Source organism: Pelmatolapia mariae, linkage group LG5 (genome assembly GCF_036321145.2).
Source record: "Pelmatolapia mariae isolate MD_Pm_ZW linkage group LG5, Pm_UMD_F_2, whole genome shotgun sequence".
Lineage (NCBI taxonomy): Eukaryota > Metazoa > Chordata > Actinopteri > Cichliformes > Cichlidae > Pelmatolapia > Pelmatolapia mariae.
The window spans coordinates 22,683,297-22,707,671 of NC_086231.1; the positions used below are offsets into that span (position 1 = coordinate 22,683,297).

A 24,375-nucleotide genomic window follows, 5' to 3' on the forward strand; every position below is an offset into this window, starting at 1 on the left:
TTACAGTACAAGGCCTCACCTCCATTCTCAGACAGCTTCCCACGATAGATCTTATCCTCCACGACGTCAGTCCAATAGAGGGCACTCTGGTTAAGATGGAAGTCCAGGGCGATGGTGTTTCTGAGCCCAGGAACTAACACGCTGAACTCTCCCTTATTCAAATCAATGCGGCGGATCTCGTGGCGGTTGGAGAAAATGATAAAGGGTTTGAAAGGATCTGCGGAAAGAGGAAAAAAAACCAATATCCTAAAATATGGAGCTAACCAGATCATAAAGGGTTAAAACTTTTGCTTGGTCACCATTGATTGGTACTCAAAAGGCTCCAAAATGGCTCTGCTGTGCAGCATGGAAAACCCTGCAGCCCTGTTCCTCTGCAGTGTGTGGCTTGACCAGCAAAGGAGGGGGTATGTTGAAAGTGGCTCTAATCCCTGGTAATTAAAACTCAGTGTAAATAAGACAGGAGTTATCTGTACCTAACAGGCAGCCATACGGGCAGCAGGATGAATGACAGGGTGCTGGTGGCTAGTCTCTAAGACCTGGCAGTGAGAGGCAGCATCATAAATCTGTGTCCTCGTTGCTGCAGGGAGATAACTACATTCTTTATGTGGATTACAAAATTCAAAGCTGATATAAAGTGATTAAGTATTTTCTGTCTTTCCCAAATTGCACTTTTAATGACTTTAATAAATTTTTTTAAAAACACGTCAGCTCTTTAGTTTTTTTTTTTGACATTTAATAATCACTTTTTCATAAACTAAAACTGATAGTCAGAAAACACTAGCTAGGTTTTCTTCATGAATCTTTTTACATGTCATATACTCTCATTAAAACAATGTAATATGTTCCCCTTTCCTGTCTCCAGTGTACTGTCTATTGTCCAAAAAGAATACCATATTCTGGCAATATGCATCCTCTCCAACCACAGTTTCCTGCTTGGCTTGCCTCTCCTTTCCTTCATCCCAAAACCAAACCACCCTTCGATTCTGCTGTTTTGACAGTGATGAGGTCTAGTAGGGGTCACTTCTCGAGCTTTCTCCCCCTCCTGTGTAACTCAATTCTATACAGACACACACACACACACACACACACACACACACACACACACACACACACACACACACACACACACACACACACACTCACACACACCTACTTGCTCACTTCCCTAAATCTGCCTTTTGTTTCCATGATCCCTTACCCGTGCTCTTGCAGTTCTCCTTGTCAGGCTCCAGTTCCCAGCCGTCATAGCATGAACATATGACACTGAACTTGTTCTGCTCGCAGCGTTGACTGCACTTCAGGTGTTTAGCGCAGAAGCTCTGGATCTGACAAGTCTTGTTGTCAGCCCCCAACTCCATGCCCAGAGGACAGGAACAAATGACCCCCTCTCCGGGAGCCACTGTGCAGTTATGGCTGCACTCGCCGTTGTCCAGCGAACACAAGTCTGTAGATAAAAGGAACAGATGTACTTAACCGTTGATTTATTTTAGCGATCATTTTAAATGCAGGCCTTCACTTGCTGCGTTGCGTTCCCTGCAATGAGACACAACCTGGGTGGTGTTGTTCCTTACCACAGAGTTTCTCATCAGAACCATCTGGGCAGTCATCAGCTCCGTCGCAAAGTTTCTCCGCAGGCAGGCAGATGGTGGAGTCGTTGGCACACACATGGTGAGAGAGCTTACACACCAGTGCCTCACAGTTGTCCTCATCTGAGTTGTCCTCACAATCGCTGTCGCCATCACAAACCCAGGCTTTGCTGATGCAGCGTGCTACAGACAGAAGGCAGGGTTATTTCACGAGCAACCTCAGTCAGAACGTTGCATAAAATGTCATTAAAAGCAGAATGAAATTAGTTGGTGCGTTTTAAGGAGTATGATTCCTCACCGGAGTCCCTGCAGCCAAACTTGACAGCTGGATCACACATGTGCGTGACACCCTCACAGTTCTTCTCATCGCTCATGTCCATGCAGTCAGTGTCCCCATCACAGCGCCAGCGTGAAGGGATGCACAGGCCATCCATCCGACACTGAAACTCGTCTGTATGACAACCTCCAGGCGGACGAGTGGCTGAAAAAAAGACAAACAAGCCAAAAAACAAGACATCAAAAAGACATCACTTGAAAGTGACGCCGTTTTGCGACGTCTCTCGCATTAATCACATCAGGACACACAGCCTTGAGCAAAAACAATGTGCGACTTCAAAAGACTGAGAACTAAAACTAATGAGGTGCCCGTTAGAAATTAGCACGCAGAAGGACAGATTTGACAGAAAAGCTTTAAGCGTGAATTCAGAAGGTCACTGTTTTCTGCACATCAGCAGCCAGTTCGTTACAGCAGCAAAATATATTTGATTTATTTCGCTGCTTTTAAGAGAAGTTACTTATAAGTATAAGTAGGTATATCTGAATTATTGGGTGTCAAAGGTTGCACCTAACAGACAGAGTGACTTACGGACACGAAACCCATTTAATCTACTAAACAAAAGAAAGAGATTAAATAAAGAGATTAATGCAGAACCATCTATGACACTAACAGCTACCTGTGTTTCATAAACACCAGCTTGAATGTTTAACATAAATTTGACTTCTGTAAACTCATTCAGTCTTGTTGGTTTCAGCTAAGAAACACTGCAAAATATCCAACCTATACTATCAGCCAGTAGCGTTCGCAGGGGCTCGGTAGCGTAGTGGCTAACAAGCGAAATCTCCACGGTTTGGTCCCGGGAGGAGACTCAAATCCCTTTGGAAGGGCCATGCGGCGTAAAAACTCTGCCAAATCAAACATGTGGAGCTACCCGCTGTGACGACGCCTTGTCAAAAAGGGAGCAGCCGAAAGTAGCTTCTATGATAAGCCAGTAGCCCATAACTTTTAGTGCACAATGTTTTTTCCCCCTTTCCTCACAACTTTTATTACCAGTACTCCTTCTTAGCCATTCTTCAACTAAAGCTTTTATTATTAAATATGAATACTAATTATATAGTACATAAATGCAAATTATTTGTCAGGGGAAATCAATTATCGTACATTTTTATGGGTACAACAGAGGTTGGTAATAGAATGCAGTCTGTTCCATCAGCTGCAGGTTCTTTTATTGTATTATTTTATTTCTGTATAATACAAATGTCACGTTCGATAACTACTTTTTAAATCATGTTTTTTTTTTTGTTCCTTCCAAGTGCAATACACCATAAAACTGTGCTAAGTACTGTGTCAGATTTCCCTGCCTGATATTTAAACGACTTCAAGTGTCTGAATAACATCACATAACATCCTTGAATGGGAGTGCTGCGTGAACAGAAACATGAAGTTCAGAAAAGAGATGAAACAAACCTCTTCAAGTTGAAGTCAAGGCAAAACTTGTTTGCACAAGTGTAGCAAGGCTTTATCTAAACAGAAAACTTGACTCTTAACACAATGATTTTTTTAAAGGACATTTTAACACACTGCTTTTTCTAGTTAAAGGTGCATTCAATTGGAAAGCAATATTCCGCAGCAGTGGAAAAGTTTCAAGAGACAATATGGAGGTTAGATACAGACCCTGATTGGTGCAGTTTGCATGGGTCTCGTCACTGTAGTCTCCGCAGTCATTGTCTCCATCACAGGTCCAGTAATCTGGGATGCAGCGGCCGCTGTTACACTTGAACTGAGCGCTGGAGCAGGAGTGACTACAACCTGCCTCGTCACTGTTGTCCCCGCAGTCGTTATCTGAAAAACAAATGCAGTGAAGCAACGCAAACTTACTCACTTTGTGAGGCATGCAGTGCCTCAAAGACGATAGATAGACAGACAGGTGGATAGATAGATAGATATCATCTTTTCTCAATTACGACACAGAAAACTTAACACAAATTAAATTGAACATCAAAGATGAGAGTCAAAGTAATCACAGAAACTGCATAGATCAGACCATGCACCATGAGAGAATGTACCCAGCGCTGATACATTGAGCTTGGAAGCAGAGCATTTTGAGCACTTTTGAAAAGACAACCTAATACATAACGTTCAGTATTTGTTAAACAATTTGACTATGAAGTCATCTGGAAAATAACATTTATTCTTTAGTTAAGGTTTCCAGTAATTCCTCAAAAAGTACACTTTGATTATTTAATGTATTTGTTTTAATGAATAGTTTACTTAGTATCAAATTTGTGCACAATGGACTAATCAATGCTAGCAGTTTTGGTCTCAGCTTGTGGCCATGTTCAATGAGCAGAAAAGCAGCCCTAACTGTTTCTAATCCTGCCTGGTCAGTCCTAAAGCGAGGCTAGCATCAAGGCTTTTGTGGTGCATGTTGATCTATGCACTAACCGGTCAGGTTTGGACAATTCAACTCATCAGAGCCGTCCTCACAATCCTTTTCTGAAAGACAGAACCAATGGAAGACAGCAGATTGGGCTAACAGCACAACACGTGACAACAAAACCAAATGCACACACACACATGCACACACAGACACGCACATACAAACGCAAAAGATGATGAAAAGAAGAGCGTATGCCAAAATAAGGCTGGTGGCCAAACATGCACAGATAACTGGGACAAAGACAAACAATGAGTTGCTATTGTACGTCGACATAAAAGACACGCAGACGAGATAATAAAGAAGAGAAACTGACCATTATCACAGCGCCAGTTAATGTTGATGCAGCGCCCATTGTTGCAGGTAAACTGAGTGAGGGGGAAACAGGTGGGGTAGGCTGTGGACAGAGGAAGACTTTTAGATATAAAGCGCTATCTCACGTGGCGCTCATATGGCAAAACATTTGTACAATGAGCTGTTGGGTGGAAATTAAGTTGACTAACCACAGGAAGCAGGCTCATCTGATCGATCACCACAGTCGTCGTCCAGGTCACATGTCCAGGAGATGGGGATGCAGCGCCCGCTAGCACACGAGTACTGATTGGGCGGGCAGGTTCGGGCTAAAAAACAAAATAGCAGAATTCACGTCATAAATAGAAAAAAACCCCCAAAAAACCCCAGAAACGACCCAAAATAAATGAGTCTTTGTCTACCTGAACAGGTGGTGTTGGACTCATCCTCGTCATTCCCGCAGTCATTATCCCCATCACACAGCCAGCGCAGAGGGATGCAGCGGTTGTTCTTGCACTTAAATCTGTCTGCGGAGCAAGTGTGCTGGTCTGGAGAGGGGGAAAAAAGGGCGCACTGAAGGGCGAGGGAGAAACAGGAATACAAGAAGCCGTGTGTGGAGATGGGGAACGGAAAGGTGAGAGAGTTCGGAGATGTGAGGTGAAAACGAATACAAGAGAGGGCAGATATTCCAGCTGGTTTGGACGGGGTTTTGTTTTGTCTGGAAGGGAAACCTGTCTGCACTTTTGACCACAGGCAGAAAGACAGACGGAGAGACAGACAGAGAGCATTTCCCGAGCCGCAGAAATCGTGTACCCGCATATACACGGGCATTCACACACGCAAACTCTCGCCCACTCAATTCAAAATCTCTCATTTCATTCTGGCTCCACTACACTGTTAAATTCAGGACACCATCTGACTCAGTAGCAAAAGGAGGGGCAGCTGTTTTGTTTGCATGTACGGGCAGTAACTCACAACACAGTTCAAGAGCCTCATCGCTGTTGTCCAGACAGTCGTTGTCTCCGTCGCACTTCCAGCGCTCTTGGATGCAACGGTTGTTCTTACAGGCAAACTCTCCAGGCTGGCACTGAGGAGGAGGTACATAAGAGGGGTTTGCTGTAGAAAAGAAGAAGGAGGTTAAAGACAATGTGGGGGTAAAAACAAAACAAAAAAACCAAAGGTCATGAAGGACATAAAAGCAGCAGGATTTTGCAACGAATTCTGAAAATTTTCCACAGAAGGGAAAAATGCGTGGTTTTGTGAAAAAGCACAATTACATGAACATTCATGAAATCCATCAGTCAAAACCCACCCATAACAGGCTGAGGCTGAGCTGACTGGTGCTTGCATAACAATCAAGAAAACCAGAAGGGAACCACTTGTACAAAGACCGTAATCTCTGATTTTTTTGCAAAACAACAAGAACACCTTGAAGACTACGCTTCACAAAGGCAGCGTTTATTGCACAGTTTGCACTGGATTGCATTACAGTATGTAGATGTTGCTTGCTCTTGTAGCCTGCTCTTGTCTGTCTGCATTTGTTCAAACATTTTAGGACTAACAGTTTTACAAAACATACAGTCAGACTGCTTGACTCATCTTGTCTGACATACAAGAAGCTTAACCTTGTAGGTAATGGAGCAAAACTGGTGCCATTAGAAACACCCTGCACACGCACACACAAGCACGTGCAAAGAGTTCATGCACAAACCTCTGCAGCTGGTGTTGTCAGTTTTGTCTAGTACTTGGTCTTCTGCACAGGCACACTGCCTCCCTCCTGGTATGGCCAGACAGAGACTGCTGCAGCCTCCATTGTTTACGCGACATGCATTAGAACCTGTAGATGAATGGGTACTTATGAGATGCTGTCTCTGTGGACAATAATACTTTAAGTTAGCATGTTTGGATGGATGTTATGTATAATGCTTTTCCCAGTACCTTGCTGCTGCTGAGCATCATACATTCGAATTTCAAAGATGGGAGGTCGCTCGTTGCGCAGTAGAGTGGCAGTGCCTGTGGTGGTGTCCAACTTGTAAATGCTACCACTGCGGTACTCGTTCCAGAACAAAAAGTGTTTATAGTGGCACAGACCAAAGGCGTGGTTCAGCTCCTGACCTTCATACACCGTCTGGTGATGTGAGAAGAGAGGCAAGACTGTAAAGCATGTTTTTATAATGAACCACTACTGCATATATATGGTCAGTTAGGTAACAGATGGGGTTGTTGGTCAGTTTCAGCTGGTTTGGTGTTAATGAAATTAATAACAGTTACAGTAGAGGAGAAGAAGGTTTGCTGTGTCTCCCAGGACAGTCTCAAGAACATGGAGGAGATTCCAGGAGACAGGCAGTTACTCTAGGAGAGCTGGATAGGGCCGTAGAAGGCCTTTAACCCATCAGCTGGACCGGTGTCAATAGGATGAGCACTGCCAGAACTACGATATGACCTCCAGCAGGCCACTGGTCTAAATGTCTAACCATCACAGACAATGAGAGACAGACTCATAGTGGGCCGTATGGAGCCTGATTAGCATTTGCCATATAATTCCAGAATTGGCAGGTCCACAACTGCCACGCTGTGCTTTTCACAGATGACAGCAGGTTCACCTTCTGCACAGATAACGACATGACCTGTTTGATAATGGCTCAGTGATGGTTTAGGGTGGCACCCTGACTGCAGTTAGGCATCAGGATGAAATCCTTGGACCCACTGTCAGGCCCTACACTGGTGCAATGGTTCCTGGGTTCCTTCTGGTGCTTGAAAATGCCCGGGGTCATGTGACAAGAGTTTGTAGGCTGTTCCTGGAGGATGAAGGAATTGATACCATTGACTGCCCCCACATTCACCTCTCCTAAAATCAGTAGAACACCCTTGGGACATTATGTTTTGGTCCACCCAACGGCATCAGTATAGATATCCAGCATGATTTTTTTTTTCCAGTTCCTTTAATTTTTTTGAGCAGTGTAGTTCAAAACTTGCTCGTATTACTTCATGGTGATGATAAAGTATGATGCAATGACTGGTGTTTTTTACTAGTTATTACATGGGTTAAGTAACATAAGTATCTAGGCAACAGCAATATAACAATGCACATTATACACTGACTGGCACTAAAAGCCTTGTTGCACTAGTGTGTGTGTGTGTGTGTGTGTGTAATATTTAGTTTCCATTCATTTAACATTGGCCATGAAATTTCCAGTTTCTGCATTATAAATCTTAAACGCTAAAAACAGCACCAATAGCACCACAGCTCAGTGAAATCAAAATATCAGTTCAGACACAAGGAGAAACCAGTGTTAACAAAACTCAAGGCCACATTGTTTGTACTACACAGTGATAGACCACCCACATTATTCCACTGCTTTAAAGCGCATTCCTTATTAGTGCATTGACACCTGTTTTTAAATCCCGTCTGAAGTTGCCAGACTCCAGTAAAACAGTTTTAACCTTTAATTCTAAAACCATTTTAATTCTGACCTTGCGCCCGGAACTGTTAAGGTAGACCATCTCTATGCGGTCGTAGTAGGCATCCACCCAGTAGAGGATTCCCTGGGGGATGTCCAGGCTCAGGCCATTGGGCCACAGCACTGTTTTACTGGTCAGAAACACATTTCTGTTTGAGCCATCCATCCACGCCCGCTCGATCTTTCCACGCTTGCTTTCCTTAGGATCCTCTTCCCAATCTGTCCAATACATCCACCTGAGGAATAACAAGAGAACTGTTATGGGTACAAGTGATAGCAAGACAGGAAAAGGTGAATATTATTGGTGCATCGTAAAGAATCTCTTAGGATTAACAAAAGCAGTGACATTTTATCTAGCTGCCCTAAAGCACCCAATACTCATCAAACCAACCGGTGGGGAATGCTCAGCAGTGTTTCTCAGCTGATATGTCCACAGGCATGCTGGTGTTTGTCATCAGGTACTCTAGGTCCTGTCAACCACTGATGTCTACACTATTGTACGACATTAGAAACGTCCCTTCTTGCCATAATATGACTGACATTAACAGTGGCATTCTATAGTTCCTTTGCCTTTTCCTCTTTCTAGTGGTTTCTGCTAGTTTCTCCTCCTCCTTGCTGAGCCTGATTGATTACAGGCATTAGTAGAAGTGAGTGCCTTTCCCCAGGGAAGTGTGTGGACACACATCACCCTGTCACTAGCAATCCAATGTGTGTGCGTGTCTTTGCGTGGGTTTATGAGCATGTATTTCTCAGGAACGAGCACAGGAGGTCTTATCAATAAGACACATCCATGTACACCATTATAAAGAATTATTTGAAAGAGCAATACGGCTGCATGCGAATGAAATGGAGCTAATGGAGCTAATATACAAAATGCTCCATCTGTTTTAGTAAATAAGGTGTGATAGGTGTAATCAGAAAGGACTCGCCAGTTGGAGGGGAAAATGGTCAGCAGCACAGAGTGAAAAATGATCAAAGGCCTTCGGCTGGATGATACAAAGATACTGCTTACAAGGAAAAGCAACAGAAATCTCTGATGCAACAGACAAGATAAAAGCAAACAAAGAGAGGTGATTGACAGGGTGGGTATTTTTTTACTTGAGTCATCAGACAGATGACCAGATGTAACGATCACCTATTATTATCTCTTATCTGCTTTCACTTGTACCTTTCTGGCATAATTTCCTCTACCTGCTCTTTACTGATATCTGTTCTCTCTGCACTCTATCCCTCCCTTCATCTCTTTATCCATATTACCCATGAAGCGGATCCACTACAATGGCACGAGGGTGAGTCATTTTCCCTTCAATCAGTGTTTTCCGGGTCCGTGAAGCCTTTTCCAGTCGAGCCACACTGATAGTTTTCTTGGGCCCGTCATCTGTCCAGTACAAGTTGTCAGCCATCCAGTCCACAGCTATACCCTCCACCGTGTGGATCGCTGAGACAAACACAAACAGTGGTGTGAAGTTTTTCTACACAGCATAAAGCATATCACATGCTTTATAAGTAAGGTACTGAAAGAGGCTGTAGTTGCTATTTGTTATAAATTGGACTGAAAATAAGAGTCATATTGTAAAGCACTTTTTTATCTCAAATAGTTTTAAGCCAGATCAACAAAAACAGTCTTTTACAATATGGCTACAAATTTTATTTTAAGAAATGTGTTTTTGAGATTATTATGGAAAATCATCGAACTAGCTCATAATCTTGGCATGTCGTTTTGGTCTCTCCAATCAGCTGCTGTTGCCGTACCTTCCTTCAGAATGGTATCCCTCTCCGTTCCATCAATCTTCTGGCGCCCAATCATGTAGCTGGTGGCGTCAGCAAAGTAAATGAACTCTGTCTCGGCGTGAAAATCCAGCGCTCTCGGGTTCATTAGATTCTCGATCGGGATCATGTACTCATCTGGCACCTTAGCATTCATGTCCATGCCTCTGATGACCCCCGGGCGACCTTTACCATAGACCAGGAAGAGCTCGTGCTCTGGTTCTGTGGTAAAACAAGGGAATAAAGGTAAAACACGTAAACTTAGACCATCATTTACTGTTCTTTTTTTTTTTTTTAAAGGAATCAAAATTAGATGCCAACTCATATGCTGACACAGTTATTTCTGAATAATTTATATGGATTAATATGTTTAAAAAAAATGCAAGTTCAACAAAAGCCCAAAAATGAAAATTAAGTGATTTTTAATGGGATAGCGAAAGAAGAGGATGGGTGCCCTTTGGGTCAATCAATATTGCCATTTTCAAGGACGTTCTTTTCTCAGTAGGCAGATCAATATAAAGCTGTTATTGGTGGATAGTAAAACACTTCTCGGAATAAGCTGAATCACACTGACAGCTTTGTGGAGCAGCCAGCAAAGAGCCAGCAATGCTGTTAAAATACATAAAACAAATGCTGGAGCTCAGTGCCGGCGTTACTTTCAGAAAACTCAACTCTGCGAATAACTTGAGAACAGAAAGACTGCATATGCAGGGCAGCAGAAGAGATTGTTTCATACATCGATAAATGACTTGTACAACTTGGTTCGCAGATCATTTGATATAGAGTCACTGAGGTAGAGGGAGAGAGTTATGTGTTTAAACTCAAACAGTGAGATAGCAGGATTAAATCTACAGGAGAATGAACACAGACAGACAGCAACTGCTCGAGACATCTGTTAATCTGGTGACTTCAAACTGAATCTACATGGATCCGAGCCAAGGCAACAGTTTAGACCAAAATACACTTAAAGCAGCTCTTCTCATAGAAAGGGCTTTATAATACCTTCTCATAGGGCACATGTAGAAAGTCTAAAATGGCCGTCCACATTCTTAAAAATGGCATTTCTACATGTAAACATCTTATGCACGACACAATTCAACAAACTTATTTTTTTAGTAAACTTTCAAATTACTTGAGCTATGCACCCATACACCCACTGGGAAATTCAGGAGCCCACCCCCGTCTGGGAATACTGCTACAGTGACTGTTCGACACACAGATGACTTCTGATGGATGTGTTGATTTACAATCGCTGGAGCTCAGTCACCATTCATTCCCACTCACTTTTGCAAGATTTGCCATCGCTACCCAAGCTAAATCCAGAGCGACAGCGGCAAGTCCGCGTCTTTTGGCCATTCCCCAACAGACAGATGTCAGAGCAGCCTCCAGCCTTCCCAAACTGGTCCTCCTCGCATGCGTGGCTGCGCACTAGAAACCAAGAAAGAGGGAAAAAATGAGTCTCATAATAAAATATCCACCTAGGAATGATGTATATGTGCGTGCATGTCTACCTGGGGGCTGCCGTCTCTGGTGGTAGACGTGCAGAGCTCCTCCCTTGTCCACCCTGGTCACCACCTGGTAGTCTGTGCTGTTGAAGCGGTTCACCCTGATCACACTGGTCTTGGGCTGCATGTTAGCATTGTCTGAGTTGGTGGCGTAGAGATAGTTTTCAAATACAGTCAGTCCATACAGATGCTCAATCTAAAAACAACACAAATCAGAGGGAGAGGAAAGCACAAAAACCGCTTTATTTTTGTCAGTATTTCATGTGTTTCGTCTCTTGTTGTTAAACTTACATGTACAAATACTCATACAAAATAAGTTTTCCATAAACAAAGCCTCTCTGACTAACTACAAAAAAAATAGATCTACAAGCGATTTATTAGTCTGCAGAGACTGTAAAAAATCATCTAAGCCCTCGTGACGTCTACGCAGAAACACTTTAGCATTGCCTTTGTGTGTAACCTCATAAAAAGGGGTTTAACTTTCATAAATTTGAACAAATAAATGCAATCCAAGAGCTGTTTTTTTTAGTAGTGCACTCCCCTGCATCGCCAATATACAACAATGGATCTGTCACTCATTGCTTTGTGACATTTTACTTGAGCGAGTCTTTTATTTTCTCTGTATGGGGACAATTTGGTGGCTATTATTTTCCTCATTCCATGGCAACTTACCACCAAAACAAAATAGTTTTCTCCTCTTTGTGATCTTCTTTGGTGACATTTCCGATGGTTAGATTTTTAAAAAACTCTTTTACCATTAAACAGATGTTGTGTTGCCATGTCACCTTTAGTTTAATAAACCATGCGCACATGTGTAGAACAGTGGTCAAGCTGTTTGAGGTGCCCCAATATACAATTTTAAAAAGCCACTTGTCCAAAAAGTAGAATTTCCCGTGGTCAGCATGGTGCAAAGTGTGACCGAGACCGAAAATATTCCAGAGCTCTCAGACATGATGAGTGCTCACACAGCACTTGCCTTTAGCTGACAAAGTCAGGAGGAAATACAAAAACACCGGAACAACACGAAATCTGACATGGAACTGAGGCCTATCATTGTGGATATCAGACACACTGATAAACACAGACTACCTTAAAGATTACATTTACATACTGCTTCCTATCATAATCTGGATTCAGGCAACAATTAACAATAGTGCATTAGGTCACCTTAGCTTCCAGATGTAGACAACACAAACCAGACTGACAGACTGTGTTGGCAGCGGTGTGTGATCTGAGCGTTATTACTTTTTACACAGCTTGCACCTTTAAGAGAGTGTGTGCTAAGTCTCAGCAAACACATACACTGACTTGGTAAAACAGCCCTGACTCAGCACCATCCATAACCACGGTTCTTTTTATCCTGTAAGTGAAGGATGTGCATGTACTAATGGTCTATCACAGGTGCGCACACACACACATATAACAAGAGGTGGCGGTTTATGTGCGTGTGTGTGTGTGTGTGTGTGCATGTCTGTGCCCTTAGGTTCAGTGAGTAAATGAAAGCTGTTACTTCCCCCACAGATCACAGTAAAAGCCATGGTAACAGGTTTAAGAGCCAATGTGCTTCAACAGCGCGGCAACATCAACAGCCTCAATATTGGACACGATTAATCAGCTTATTTAATGAAAAGCCAAATGTCCACCATCTTCTCCCTGCTAATAACTCACTGGCTAAGAACGCATTAAAGGCGCACACAGGGGTAACGTATCGTGTATAGAGCTCCAGAGCATGTTAGACAGCGTTATGGGGAATTTCTTACAGCTAAAGAGAGATAATAATGAGATTATTTTCTTACCAGCAGTCCCTGAATGATGGTGTGCCGGTTCTTGCCTTCATAGTCCACCACCTCAATATAGTCTAGATAGGCATCAGCCCAGTACACCAGCCTGCTGACAAGGTCCAGCGTGATGCCGTGGGGGAAGACGATCTTACTGTCCACCAACTTGGTACGGTTCTGGCCATCCATGTCACAGCGCTCCACCTTGGGGATCTGTCCATAGTCCGTGAAGAACACCTTCCTATAGAAAGAAGTGAGAATAAAAGGATTGATAGCAGGGGTGTTTCCATGATTTTTCTAAATGGAGTACAAGGGGGGCACAGGGGGCACCAAAGATGCAAACTGGTCTGCAAAGCACAGTTTTCAAGGTTATATGCAGCCCTGTGTCATATTGCAGATTTAATATGTAAACATAATCTTGTAATAGATACTTTTTAAAGTAGAAAAAAGTATTCTGACTTTTTCAGTAACTAAAAATTATAGTTCACAGATTGCATCATATTATTGACTTATTGATATCTATATCTCTTTAATGTTGCAGCTGTTTATATTAATGACATATATATAGCTGAGTAGCTTGATCTATAAGCAATAGTCCTATCTGTGCTCTCATCTATTACTGTAGGGTACTGTAAGATTAACAGCACTCTAGTCCAGTGGCTTTTGGGGTGGGAGTAGGGTGGGGGGTGCCAAGGAGACCAAACATATTTCAGGAGGTGTTGAGAGCACCTTATAGCCCGCTCCCACAGATGCCGCTGATTGACAGATTTTAACTTCTGGTTGGACAAAATACGAAAAACTAAATTTTTGGGCTTTTTGATGGATATTTGAGATCTGATAACATTTTTCCTTCCAAAACCAGTTTGTTAGACCATAAGTTTTCATTGTTGCCAGAGCAGAAATATAAAAAGATAAAATAAAATTACTTGTTTATGACATCAAATCACAAATCCTGCTCACAGTCCCTGTAAACGTGTTAACAAACAGCGTCTACTGTGAAAAACATGTGTTACACAAGCGAGCTGTGAGTCCTTCTCTAAAGTAGACCTCTCAAAATCCTTTCATAACAGAGAAACGGAGCAACTGCTAATGAGTAGATGAAGGCAGGAAAAATAGAACGATGTTATTTATTTATTTATTTATTTATTAAATTTTGTCTTTTATTTGTATGTCACTCAAAGTAAGTCAGCCTGCAGATTATTAAAAGCACAACTAAGGCTTTTTTTTTTTTTTGCTGTCCTAGTGTTTGTTATTGCTGTTTTCTCCCTCTAATGACACTGCCGATTACCAAAAAAAAAAAAAAAATGCCAGCTCCAGCAGCTCTACCTGATGCTGTTCCTGAACGAACCAATTACAGCAGAGAAAGCTGTGTGGGAGGAAAACTACAGGCAAATACGTGCACGCGAACGCACATTCTTGCATTCGTGCAGTTTTCTCCGAAGAACAATCTCTCAGAATCACGACCACGCGCCGCAGATACAGACACACTTTCAGGAATTCAGCTGGAAAGTTTGGTCATAAACAAAAGAGCCGAAAACAAAAACATGCTTTTCCTCTCAAAACCTTATACAGTCAGCATACCGCCAACATCTGCGCTCAATTACTCCAGCTTCCAAACATCCAATTTATCCTGTTTTTTTTCTCTATTTCCACATATTTTAAAGTTGACTAACAGCGATGGATGACACGACGCAGTCGCTGGACAAAGTTCGTGTGATGTTCTTCCCTCCGTACTTTTAGAAAGTGACCACACTCACCCCATGGTGGGGTCCAGAGCGATGCCTTTGGGGTTGTACAGCTCCTGATCCAGGAGGGTAACACATGTCTGTCCATTCTTGTCACACACGAAGATCCTGTCATCCACGTCATCCACAAAGTAGAAGTTTCCGGTCAGCCAGTCAATGGCCATCTGCTCCACATCTGGATAGAAAAGTTGGAAGTGGGGTGGGGGAGAAGATGGGACACAGAGGGAGCAAGGTGAAGCAAAAACTGTACTTGTAATGATTCAGTGACTAGTATGGAACTTGTGGCGTGCGATGATGTTGTTTTTATTTCTAGGAGATGGGTAAGAGGTTTGGCACTCTCTCTCATGCACACATTCGCACACAGTCCTGGACGTCAGGTTCGCATTCGGATCGCTTTCCCTGACTGACAAACGAGACGACAGCTAACGCCAATTAGCCAGAGTCTAAGTACTGTGTCTGTCACTTAAAATCACTTCAGCAAAATATGAGAGAGCCTGTTTGTTGCTTCGGGTTATGTGATGTTGCCATAGTGGTACCTCAGAGCTGACGGCTCTGTGTGGTTTTTCACTGGGTTTATTTTCCCCAGGCTCCACTCCCCACCCACGGGACAAAAATCAAACACGTAGACGTGTGCGCACGGCACCACACGCAAAGTTTATGGAACATTTAAAGCCTACCGAAGCTGAACATCAGACCGACATAAAGACTGTAACGTCCCTTCCCCTATCAAAACTGTGCCGAATGCGGTGAAGAGGGGAGGGGTCTGAGGAAGGAGAAAATAGAGTAAAAAGAAACGTTACATTAACAGACCCCCTTCTTCCCTCCTCTTCCTTTCATCAAACAGCAGCACAGCCGCAATGAGTCAGAGCCAACAATCAGAGACGGAAAGCTTTTGTTGAAGATGAATGGAGATGGGAGGATATTAAAGGCCTGGAATTATCACTTTATGGTACCAATTTAAGTACAGTGCATTGGAGAAGCACGAGGGCAAGAGAATTACGCATAAGTTCTTTATATTTTGCATCTTTATACGTACTCTTAATGCTGAAATGTATATATTTTTCAATTACCTTCATTTATCTGGCAGGTTGGAAAAAAGCTCAAAGTTCAGACCAGAAATAACACCAGACACATAATTAAGTAAGGAATAATCCAATAATATACTTTATATATTGTAGTCTATACTCCTTTTCATATGAGTGCTGTAACTTTTTTACTGTTAATTCTATACTTTTAACAAAGTATACATCACATAAGGTTGTAAAACATGATTAGCCTCTTTCCTTCTCAGCAGATTGAACTGCTGGTAAATGAATAAAGTAGATTTCCAATACCTTTTTAACAAATGTGGCTTAACAAATACTTTTTCTCACAGTAAAGTGCTTCTCATCACCATGTGTGTTTAATTTTTCTGGTGTTTATATTTGATTCATGGCAAGTTTACAGCAAGTACTCAAAGTAAGATAGGTGTGTGTGCGTGTGTGTGTGTGTTGACATTTGGACATTCGGAGGAAGCTGTAGCCAGAACCTCAGTTCTGCATCTTAACTCCCTGGTCATTACTGCAAACATCTTGCAGGAAATGACATCACCAGTGCCAGATGGCATTACACAGTTCTAAAATGTTCTCGCATTACATTTCTTTGCTTTTTCATTGTTTTGGTTTCTTTGTCTGATTTCCACCTTCATCGTTATTATATAGGGCTTTTTATTGGTTACTTACCTGTTTAGATTAAATGAAGGCTTAAAGTAAAGAAATATTAGACATGGGGATGCTTTGTGACAGGTGGGTGTCGACACAGGCTGAAATTGCCCCTAAATGACTGCTAGGCTGCTTACTCAAGTTACTGAACTGGACTTCTCTGTTTGTGCTGGTGTCTTTATGCAATTACCTGACAAATGATAAGGCTTGCTGTGTGGGTAATTGTACTAACAGCCAATCTGCAAAGTCTGTGCTCCATTTTTGGTGAGGGAAATTACAGTATTTTATTTGGATGCTACGCAGCACTAATTAGCAGTTATCTGTGTTTGGGGAAGCAGTTTAGTAACTGAGTTTGTTGGCGTTAGTCAAGTGAATTTTATCTGTATAACGCAAAGGGTTCAAAAGTGTTCACAGACATAAAAATATATTAAAAACAGCAAAAAAGAAAAAAATAGTAACAATTACACAAACAAGCAACCAAAATAAAATCTAGTTGATCCATCTACTGTTTGCCAAAGCCTAATTAGAAATGCTTTCAGTGGAAGGATGGCTGTGAAAAAGCCATTCCTAAGGAAAGGAAAATGAGCGAAAAGGCTGAAAAGGTGTCCAAATTGCACAAAAACTGGGCTGAAAATCAACAGCAACAGTTCTTATGGAGTGATGAATCTATATTTAAAGATGGGTTCAGGAGAGAGGTGCAACACTTGAGTGTCTAAAGCCATCTGTAAAACATGGTGCAGGCTCTGTCATGGTTTAGGTCTGGATTTCAACCAGTGGTGTTAGGAATCTTGTCAAAATTGATGGAATTGTCAATGTGGAAAAAGGAAAACATCTGATTAGCATGAAATGATCCCAAACACAATAGATCACTATCAGCCACAGGTCATAGGCCTCCCCAGGGCTCAGACCTCAATATCATCAAAGCAATGTGGGATCATCTTGATAGAGAACAGAACAGAAAAGGCAGCCGGCATCCAAAGAAGAGCTTTGAATGTCCTTTAAGAAACCTGGAGAACTATTCCTAAAAAATACTTAAAGAAATTGCAATCTCTCAGGTCCTGTGTCAGGTGTCTGTTTCCTAAGGACTAAGTTACTCTTCATGTTCTGTAGATAGTTTTTCTTAAGTCCCTACACTTTTCTTTGTTGTCCTCTACTTGTCCACTTTCCTCAGATCTTCTTTTAGGACATACTGGACTGTATGTCGAAATGTGCCAAGTCTTCTACAAATTTGGGAATCTACTTGTTGGTGTAGAAATACTAGTTTGTGTTTCTCGTGCCTGTCAAAGACATCTTGAAAGCCTGGAGACCTATTGCTCATCACTTTCAAAAATCCAAAAGTCTGGCTCCATGGAGGCAAAATATTATGCAGTCTGTACAGGGGGAACATATGACAGATGACTGACTATGAAATCAGCCATCTTCATGCAACCGACCAACATAAAATGATTTTTCTTTGCTTTTAGTCTCTTGAGATGCCACAGAAACAAGCTGTGAACATAACCCATTGCTACTTTTTTACCTTTACTTATGCAAAGCAGCTGAACACTTCTTCCAGCACCGGCAAAAGTACCTGTAAATATTCATTTTGGCATGGCAGATACAAACTATGCATATACTAGAGAGAAAGTAAGAGAAATCCTGGTGAGGCAGGCTTCACATATCACAAGGCCTGTATTTTCACAGCTGCTTTGGCTCAGCTCTCCACAGAACTATCCTAACACACTCTACGCAAACACTTCGTATGTAGGGCTAAAGTCATACTGTAGGGGTCCTTGGTCACGCAGCGCTCAGAGGTTTGGGTGGTGGTGTAACATGGCAGTATGTTTACCAGAGTGATCAGGTCCCTGTGCTGACTTTAGGGGAAACCTGAGGATCAATTTTCTTCAACCAGGAAAGAATCGTTTGGGTTCGGGAAATGATGAAGCAGATTCCTTAGTATAAGAATGCAGTAAAAGTGCCCATAGTGAAAATTCACCAGCAATGAACCGATAAATCTGTTTAAACTCTTGTTTAAAAAAAACATAACTCACATTTTTGTGAAGAGCTTAAAAAACAAAAGGAAGGGAAATGGACCACCTTCAAATATTTTGAGCCTGAACAAAAGTGGAAAAGGGATAAAAGAAAAATGCAGCAGTACAGAGAAAGAGAAAGACAAAAAAAAGTGAAGAAGAAAGAGAGACGAGAAGAAAGATGGCGAGGGAGAGATCTGATTTCCACTAGGGAAACTTGGCAATTGTGCAGCAGCATTTCTGAGGTTTATGGAATCAGCGGCCGTAAGTCCCAAAGGTGCTCTTAATTTTTAACACAGAGTTCTCTGTTTAAATGCTTCCAGCTGCCTCACAACACCGATTCCCAGATTAAGCACTGGGTAAACAACTGAGGGAGAAAAGAGGAGATTGTGCAAGATTACTGAAAACCATGAAAAAAAAAAAAAAGGTTTTCCTGCACCTCTGCTGAGCAGAAATGGCCTCAGCAAAGCCACAGACTTTTCTATCTCCTCCCATTCTCCTCTCTCTCCTCCTCCATGCATCATCCCCCATTCCTCCCCTTTGTCTGTTCCCCAGAGGTGGGAAAACAGTCTGGATTCATTAACTGCAGCTCTGTCTGTCTGAAACTATGCTATAAAAAAACAACACCGTATAATTGAAAAAACAGAAACAGCTGCCTTATTCATTTACCCTTCCTTTCTCTAAACAACTCATTTTCTTCGTGTTTTCTTGTTCGTAGGCTGCTCCCCATTGGTCTAAGAAAAACAAGTGCATGACTAGGTAATGGAGTTAAAATTTATTTCTAGGAGCTCAACAAAGTTTTACACAAGCAACTGCGCACGTAGGAGGGCAGTCACGGGGGCCCAGCATTGTACTACGTCGCTAACAGAAGGACGCATTAGCGTGCTTCTATCAGTATCATCACGTTTAAAGCGGCGGATATGGCTTTGAGACTTCATGGCTGTCAATTTGAAATGTTTGATTGAAGCTTTAACACCAATCCCTCATACTGCACAACCCAGTCCCCGTGTTAAATAAGAAACACTGTGCAAACTAAAATGAGTGAGGCGGGTAAAGGAGCAGAAAGGGAGAGAGGGAAACTTAAAGCTGACCAAGTGTTGAATGGAAAGACTTAAAAATGTGCTGACTGGCTTGCCTTTTAACAGCACATGACCCTTTAAGGAGATTTCAGCCCAGTGTCTGTTCTAAGCAGCGTACTGTAGCTGGTTGTGCAAGGGTAGCAGGTACTTTGGCTCTTAGAGTACAAGCTGAGATGAGGGGGGCTTACTGGCAGCTCTGGGATCAGCCCTCCTGTGCATAGCATGAAGCATCAAAGGCTGATATTTAGTAAATGTAAACTTATCTCTGTTTGATTTCATTTGCTCTTGGGTACCAGTTTAGACTGTCCTGCTGCTCTAGCGTTAGCTCTGGAAGCTTGATTTGTATTTCGCTTCAGTTTCATATTTGCTCGCTTAGTGTCCTTGTTGTTTCCGTCTGTCCTTCCCTCTGTCACGTCTTTCTGTGTTCCCTAAAAAAGGGAAATATGTTTGGTATTTGTTTTTCATGTTACCATGTCTCCTTGACAGAGCTTGTGTGTACCACAAGTTTTGTCAAGTCAGTTTCCTTTAGAAAGGTTTCTAACTGAGGGAGGAGACGTGGAAGTATCTGTGTCGCAGTCATAATAAGAGGAACTCTAAATAAATACTAAGGAAAGGCGCTTCTGTGCTTCCTTTATTACCTCCTTTAGCAGAGGATACACTGGACCATCCTTCATGAAAGCGGATAATGCCATCCCACCATTCATAGATATATTGACAAAGTTGGGCAGATCACCTGCATGTTAATTATAAATGCATTTTCCATTTCGTGCCATAACCTATTGATATGGTTTGAATTTTGAACAGGCTGATAAACGCGCAGCTGATCTCTGAATGCCACGCTGCTGCAATAAAATCTGCTTCTCGTCAAACTGTTATCTTGCATGGAGATCGTATCTAAGCTCCACAAATCAAGTTTACATTGATATTAATGGATCAAAGTCTGGTAAAGGTTCTGTATCCTTCAGATTGCATTAGTGATGTCTGTTGCATTGTAACCTTTAGGAGTATCATCAATTAATTAAAAAAAAAACAAAAAAAAAACATTTTAATTCAGTCACAGAAATAATAAACAAGGAGCTGGAGAGGAATTATAACTACCCAGCAGGCAAAACTCAGAAAATAAGATTCATTTTATTTTATTGGCAACAAGGCAGATTTATTAAGGGGGCCAAATTAGCACGGTGCTGCAATCGCAGGGTGATCTTCTAAGTTGCATAAAAAGTTTATATTAATAATATTCTGCCAAGAGCAGCTCAAACTGACATCTCCGATGAGGCAGCCGGCAACGTACTAACCAAAACAATACAGTGTAAAACAGCAGACAAGTGAGAGGCGGCTGAAGGAGAGCTGGTATGTTGCTGATATGATGAAGATATTGTTGCTGTGCCATGTAAATATGAAGCAAAACAAAAGGGTCAGGTAAGGCGTGCATGTTGTAGTCCATCTACTGGATGTTGTAGTTTCAGCACTGTAGATATGTGACATCGTGCTGTTAAGGAGCCTAGGCTAAGTAGAGTTAGCCTTATCACGTCTCCTACACACCTTTCCTTCACCTCATGACATTTTCCATTGAGGTCAAGGAAAAGTGTTCTAGCTCATGCTCTCAGCTTCTCTGTGATTTCTATTTAAGCTGTAATTCAGCTTTGTTCGTTTAGTTAGCTTTTAGTGTTCTTTTGTTTGCCTACTCCTCTGTCATCTTTTTTTGGCAGCTGCTTTTATTAACATTTTGCTCACAGTAAAGTTTACTCAGCTTTCTGAGTGGTTTTTTGGCCTGTATATTAAAAGGATAGTTGTTTCCTGCAGAGCCACGGTGTAGAATAAATGGTGCAGAACAACATACAGTTTATTAAGTAAGAAAGTGCTGAGATAAACAGAACAAAAAAATATCATCAAATGTTAAGGAGGTATTTTTGCAACTTTCCTTTTTAAGCAATCCTCTGACCTCCATCATCGTACATCAAACAGGAACAAAGGTTCTAAAAATGTAAATATTATTTGGAAGCTCCAGCTTTTTGGCGTTAACAACATGAAATTTAGTGCGGACATTAATGTGCCAGAAAGATGGATCCTACCTACTTACACTGCAAAATCCCATGATTTTTCCTCAAGCTGAGCAGGAGGCAGATGTTTGTGGGTGATCATACTACTTTTGAAGTAGTATGATTATCAATATGCATATTTGTTATATGCTTTAGTTTGTGCTTTGTGTATAGGAATGCTAATTATTATAGCACACTTTAAACGTGCTGCATCATGGCTATAGACTTGTTCTGTCATCCCATTAAAAGTTTGCCTGATTTTAAATTTATTTCAGAAATTTGTGAGTACCAAAAAAAATAAATAAATAAATAAAAAGGCAATGTGGCTAAATAAGAGAGTGACAGTGTTCGCGGGTGGAGACACATCTGGACAACTCATCTGTGAAATAGTGAAGTCATGAGTCACTCTGATCACATGTGCGTCATTTCCTATGTTAATCCCTGTTACTGGATCCTGCTGGCTCCTTTGACGTTAAATGTAAGTGTAAATATGCTTCCTTCCTCCTTCCAGCCTGTACAAAAGATGAAGTCTAATGGGCAGTCCCCTTCAAATCATCATCTGGAACGGATGACAAAAACTCTTGCCCATTTGTATTGTATATTCTTTACACAGCTCAAAGTACACAGCCATAAATGTTTTTTTTAAGTCATTATAGTATAAAGATCTACACATCTTTCCATATTATGTAGCTCATACCCAGCAACCCCTTTGTGCCTCGGATATGCTTGCTTTAATTCAGCATATTTTGATTTGCCTCATTAGCAACCGAAATGCATTTTCCATCAACAACAATGACACAGAAACCACAATATGGTGACAAGGATACAGAAAAAGCAGCGCCCTTCGATTGCTTCCACATTTACAGCATCTCTAATCCTGCATCATCTGTCATGCACATCCTGTCCTTGCTCTTCAATGCAGCCAGTGCTCCATTTTGTCAGTGTGTGGGTGTGCACACATGTGTCTGTGTCTACAAACGAACACTGCAGTGTGTGTGGGCATGCATGTGCGTGGAGGACAGGCGTGAGGAAACCAGCTGAGGCTGATGGAATTTCCTTTATGTAAAAATAAATAAATAAATAAATAAAAAATGCTTCTGGTTCTTAAATTGGCAAGTCGGTTGTAAGGTTCTGGTTACAGCTGCACAATTATAGCAACTGTGATAATTCTTGTTTTTGAATGACTTTGATCATAATTATTATTATTACTACTCACAAACGCTGTATCCTTAAAGGCAAGCTCTGTAATGATGTGGCACTTTCTGTAATTTTGAGATGGGCGTTATGATGTACTGATGTGCAGTAATGAGCTCATGACAAATGTAGCAATAGCAAACACACACAGAGAAATGCTTTTTTATTTATTTTTTTCTACTCTGATGATAAAATCCCCCATTTTTCCTGCTCTAAGCTTGTCTAGTATCATCTGGTTTACAACTAGCACATTTCCAAAAGACAGCTGCACCACATTGTGTGTGCATGTGGAAACCAGAGCTCGCCTGTCTGTCATTATTCTGCTTTTATACTTTCTATGACGGTCGGCGCTGAGCAAGTCATTTCTGTCATGTTACTTCATTCTTTTAGTCACATGGAAAAGGAATGTGGAGAGAGTGAGAGACAAGTGGTTGCTCTCCAAGCAGATGTGAGGGGAGGAAAAGAAGAGGAACAAAACTACATGCTACATTATTCTATAGGGCTGCTTGAAGTCCCGAAATCAAAAGCAAAGTGAAAATTTGTGAAAGTTCACACAAGGAAGACGGTCTTTAATGTGCACCCTCTTTCTCATTTTCCGCTCAAATTCAGTCGGCGGACTGAGGGCGTTCCCCTATTTCCAATAAACCGATTCGATTTTGTCACGACCTTCGTGAGCACATTATCTTCCCTCTGTTGAATTTTAAAACTCCTCATTTCCCCTGCTGCTGTAAGGAGCTACTTAGTGTGTCAGATCCCCTCCAGTTCTCATCAGAACCAATATCCAGAGGTCTGCTCGCTAAGCTCATCAAAAGTCCTGCACGCCCTCCCATCTCTCCCAGCCAGTTCTTCAATACTTCTCATTCCTTCATCGAGTTACAGCTCTGTTGGCGCCGCTCAGCAATTATAAAGTACAAATGAGACGTTGCGTACTTCTTCGACTTTCTCCGGTGCACTCGCAAAATAGGCTCGCTTTCATTTTAGCCTTCCCTTAAGGTGACGGTAAGAGATTGTGGGGAGAAGCACGCAGAGTAGAAAATAAACGGAACGGCAAAGTGAGGGAGAAAGCGTTGTTCTGATTCAGGGCCAAGTCCCCGATTAATGTTTGCAGCTACGAATGATTACAAACCACCTGTCAACCAACTTCCCAAAAGATGTTGTAATGAGGCATCGCAGTTGGTTTTCTCAAGATGAGATTGTTGTTTTTGTCGCTCTGTTTTCTCCTGACTCATTGAAGACAAGCTGCCCGAAACCAAACCACGGTATGACTAGAAACACAGGGTGTGAGGCAAAGGAGCGATAAAGGGGAAAAGAAGGTAAGAAAGACGGTGTGACTGCTTGACCTGCAGGGTGTCTACACTCAGGAACATGCAAGTTCTCATGTCTGTATTCAGTGACTCTCCTCAGGTTTTGACTTTTAGTTTCATTTTTACACAAGTAAGGACTCTAAAGTGTTTTTTGAAAGGAGACTTAAGCCATGGAAAAATACAGCTGCTTCTAATGTGTTGCC

The 24,375-nt window shown here is 41.8% G+C and overlaps 1 protein-coding gene across 2 annotated transcripts in view; it reads right to left on the bottom strand.

Annotated features, from left to right (window-relative positions):
- Nucleotides 1-24,375, bottom strand: part of LOC134627840 (low-density lipoprotein receptor-related protein 1-like) — a 95,414-nt gene that overhangs the window by 31,486 nt on the left and 39,553 nt on the right. For both annotated transcript variants that reach the window (XM_063474256.1, XM_063474255.1), the window contains exons 7-24: nt 14,860-15,022; nt 13,121-13,343; nt 11,331-11,520; nt 11,104-11,247; nt 9,805-10,041; nt 9,310-9,490; nt 8,066-8,288; nt 6,530-6,719; nt 6,303-6,428; nt 5,567-5,707; nt 5,014-5,139; nt 4,804-4,920; nt 4,617-4,697; nt 3,538-3,705; nt 1,885-2,067; nt 1,572-1,769; nt 1,199-1,444; nt 20-217 (exon numbers count right to left, since the gene is read on the bottom strand). In XM_063474256.1, the coding sequence (XP_063330326.1) occupies nt 20-217; nt 1,199-1,444; nt 1,572-1,769; nt 1,885-2,067; nt 3,538-3,705; nt 4,617-4,697; nt 4,804-4,920; nt 5,014-5,139; nt 5,567-5,707; nt 6,303-6,428; nt 6,530-6,719; nt 8,066-8,288; nt 9,310-9,490; nt 9,805-10,041; nt 11,104-11,247; nt 11,331-11,520; nt 13,121-13,343; nt 14,860-15,022 (3,135 nt within the window). The remainder of the gene's footprint in view (nt 1-19; nt 218-1,198; nt 1,445-1,571; nt 1,770-1,884; nt 2,068-3,537; nt 3,706-4,616; nt 4,698-4,803; nt 4,921-5,013; nt 5,140-5,566; nt 5,708-6,302; nt 6,429-6,529; nt 6,720-8,065; nt 8,289-9,309; nt 9,491-9,804; nt 10,042-11,103; nt 11,248-11,330; nt 11,521-13,120; nt 13,344-14,859; nt 15,023-24,375) is intronic.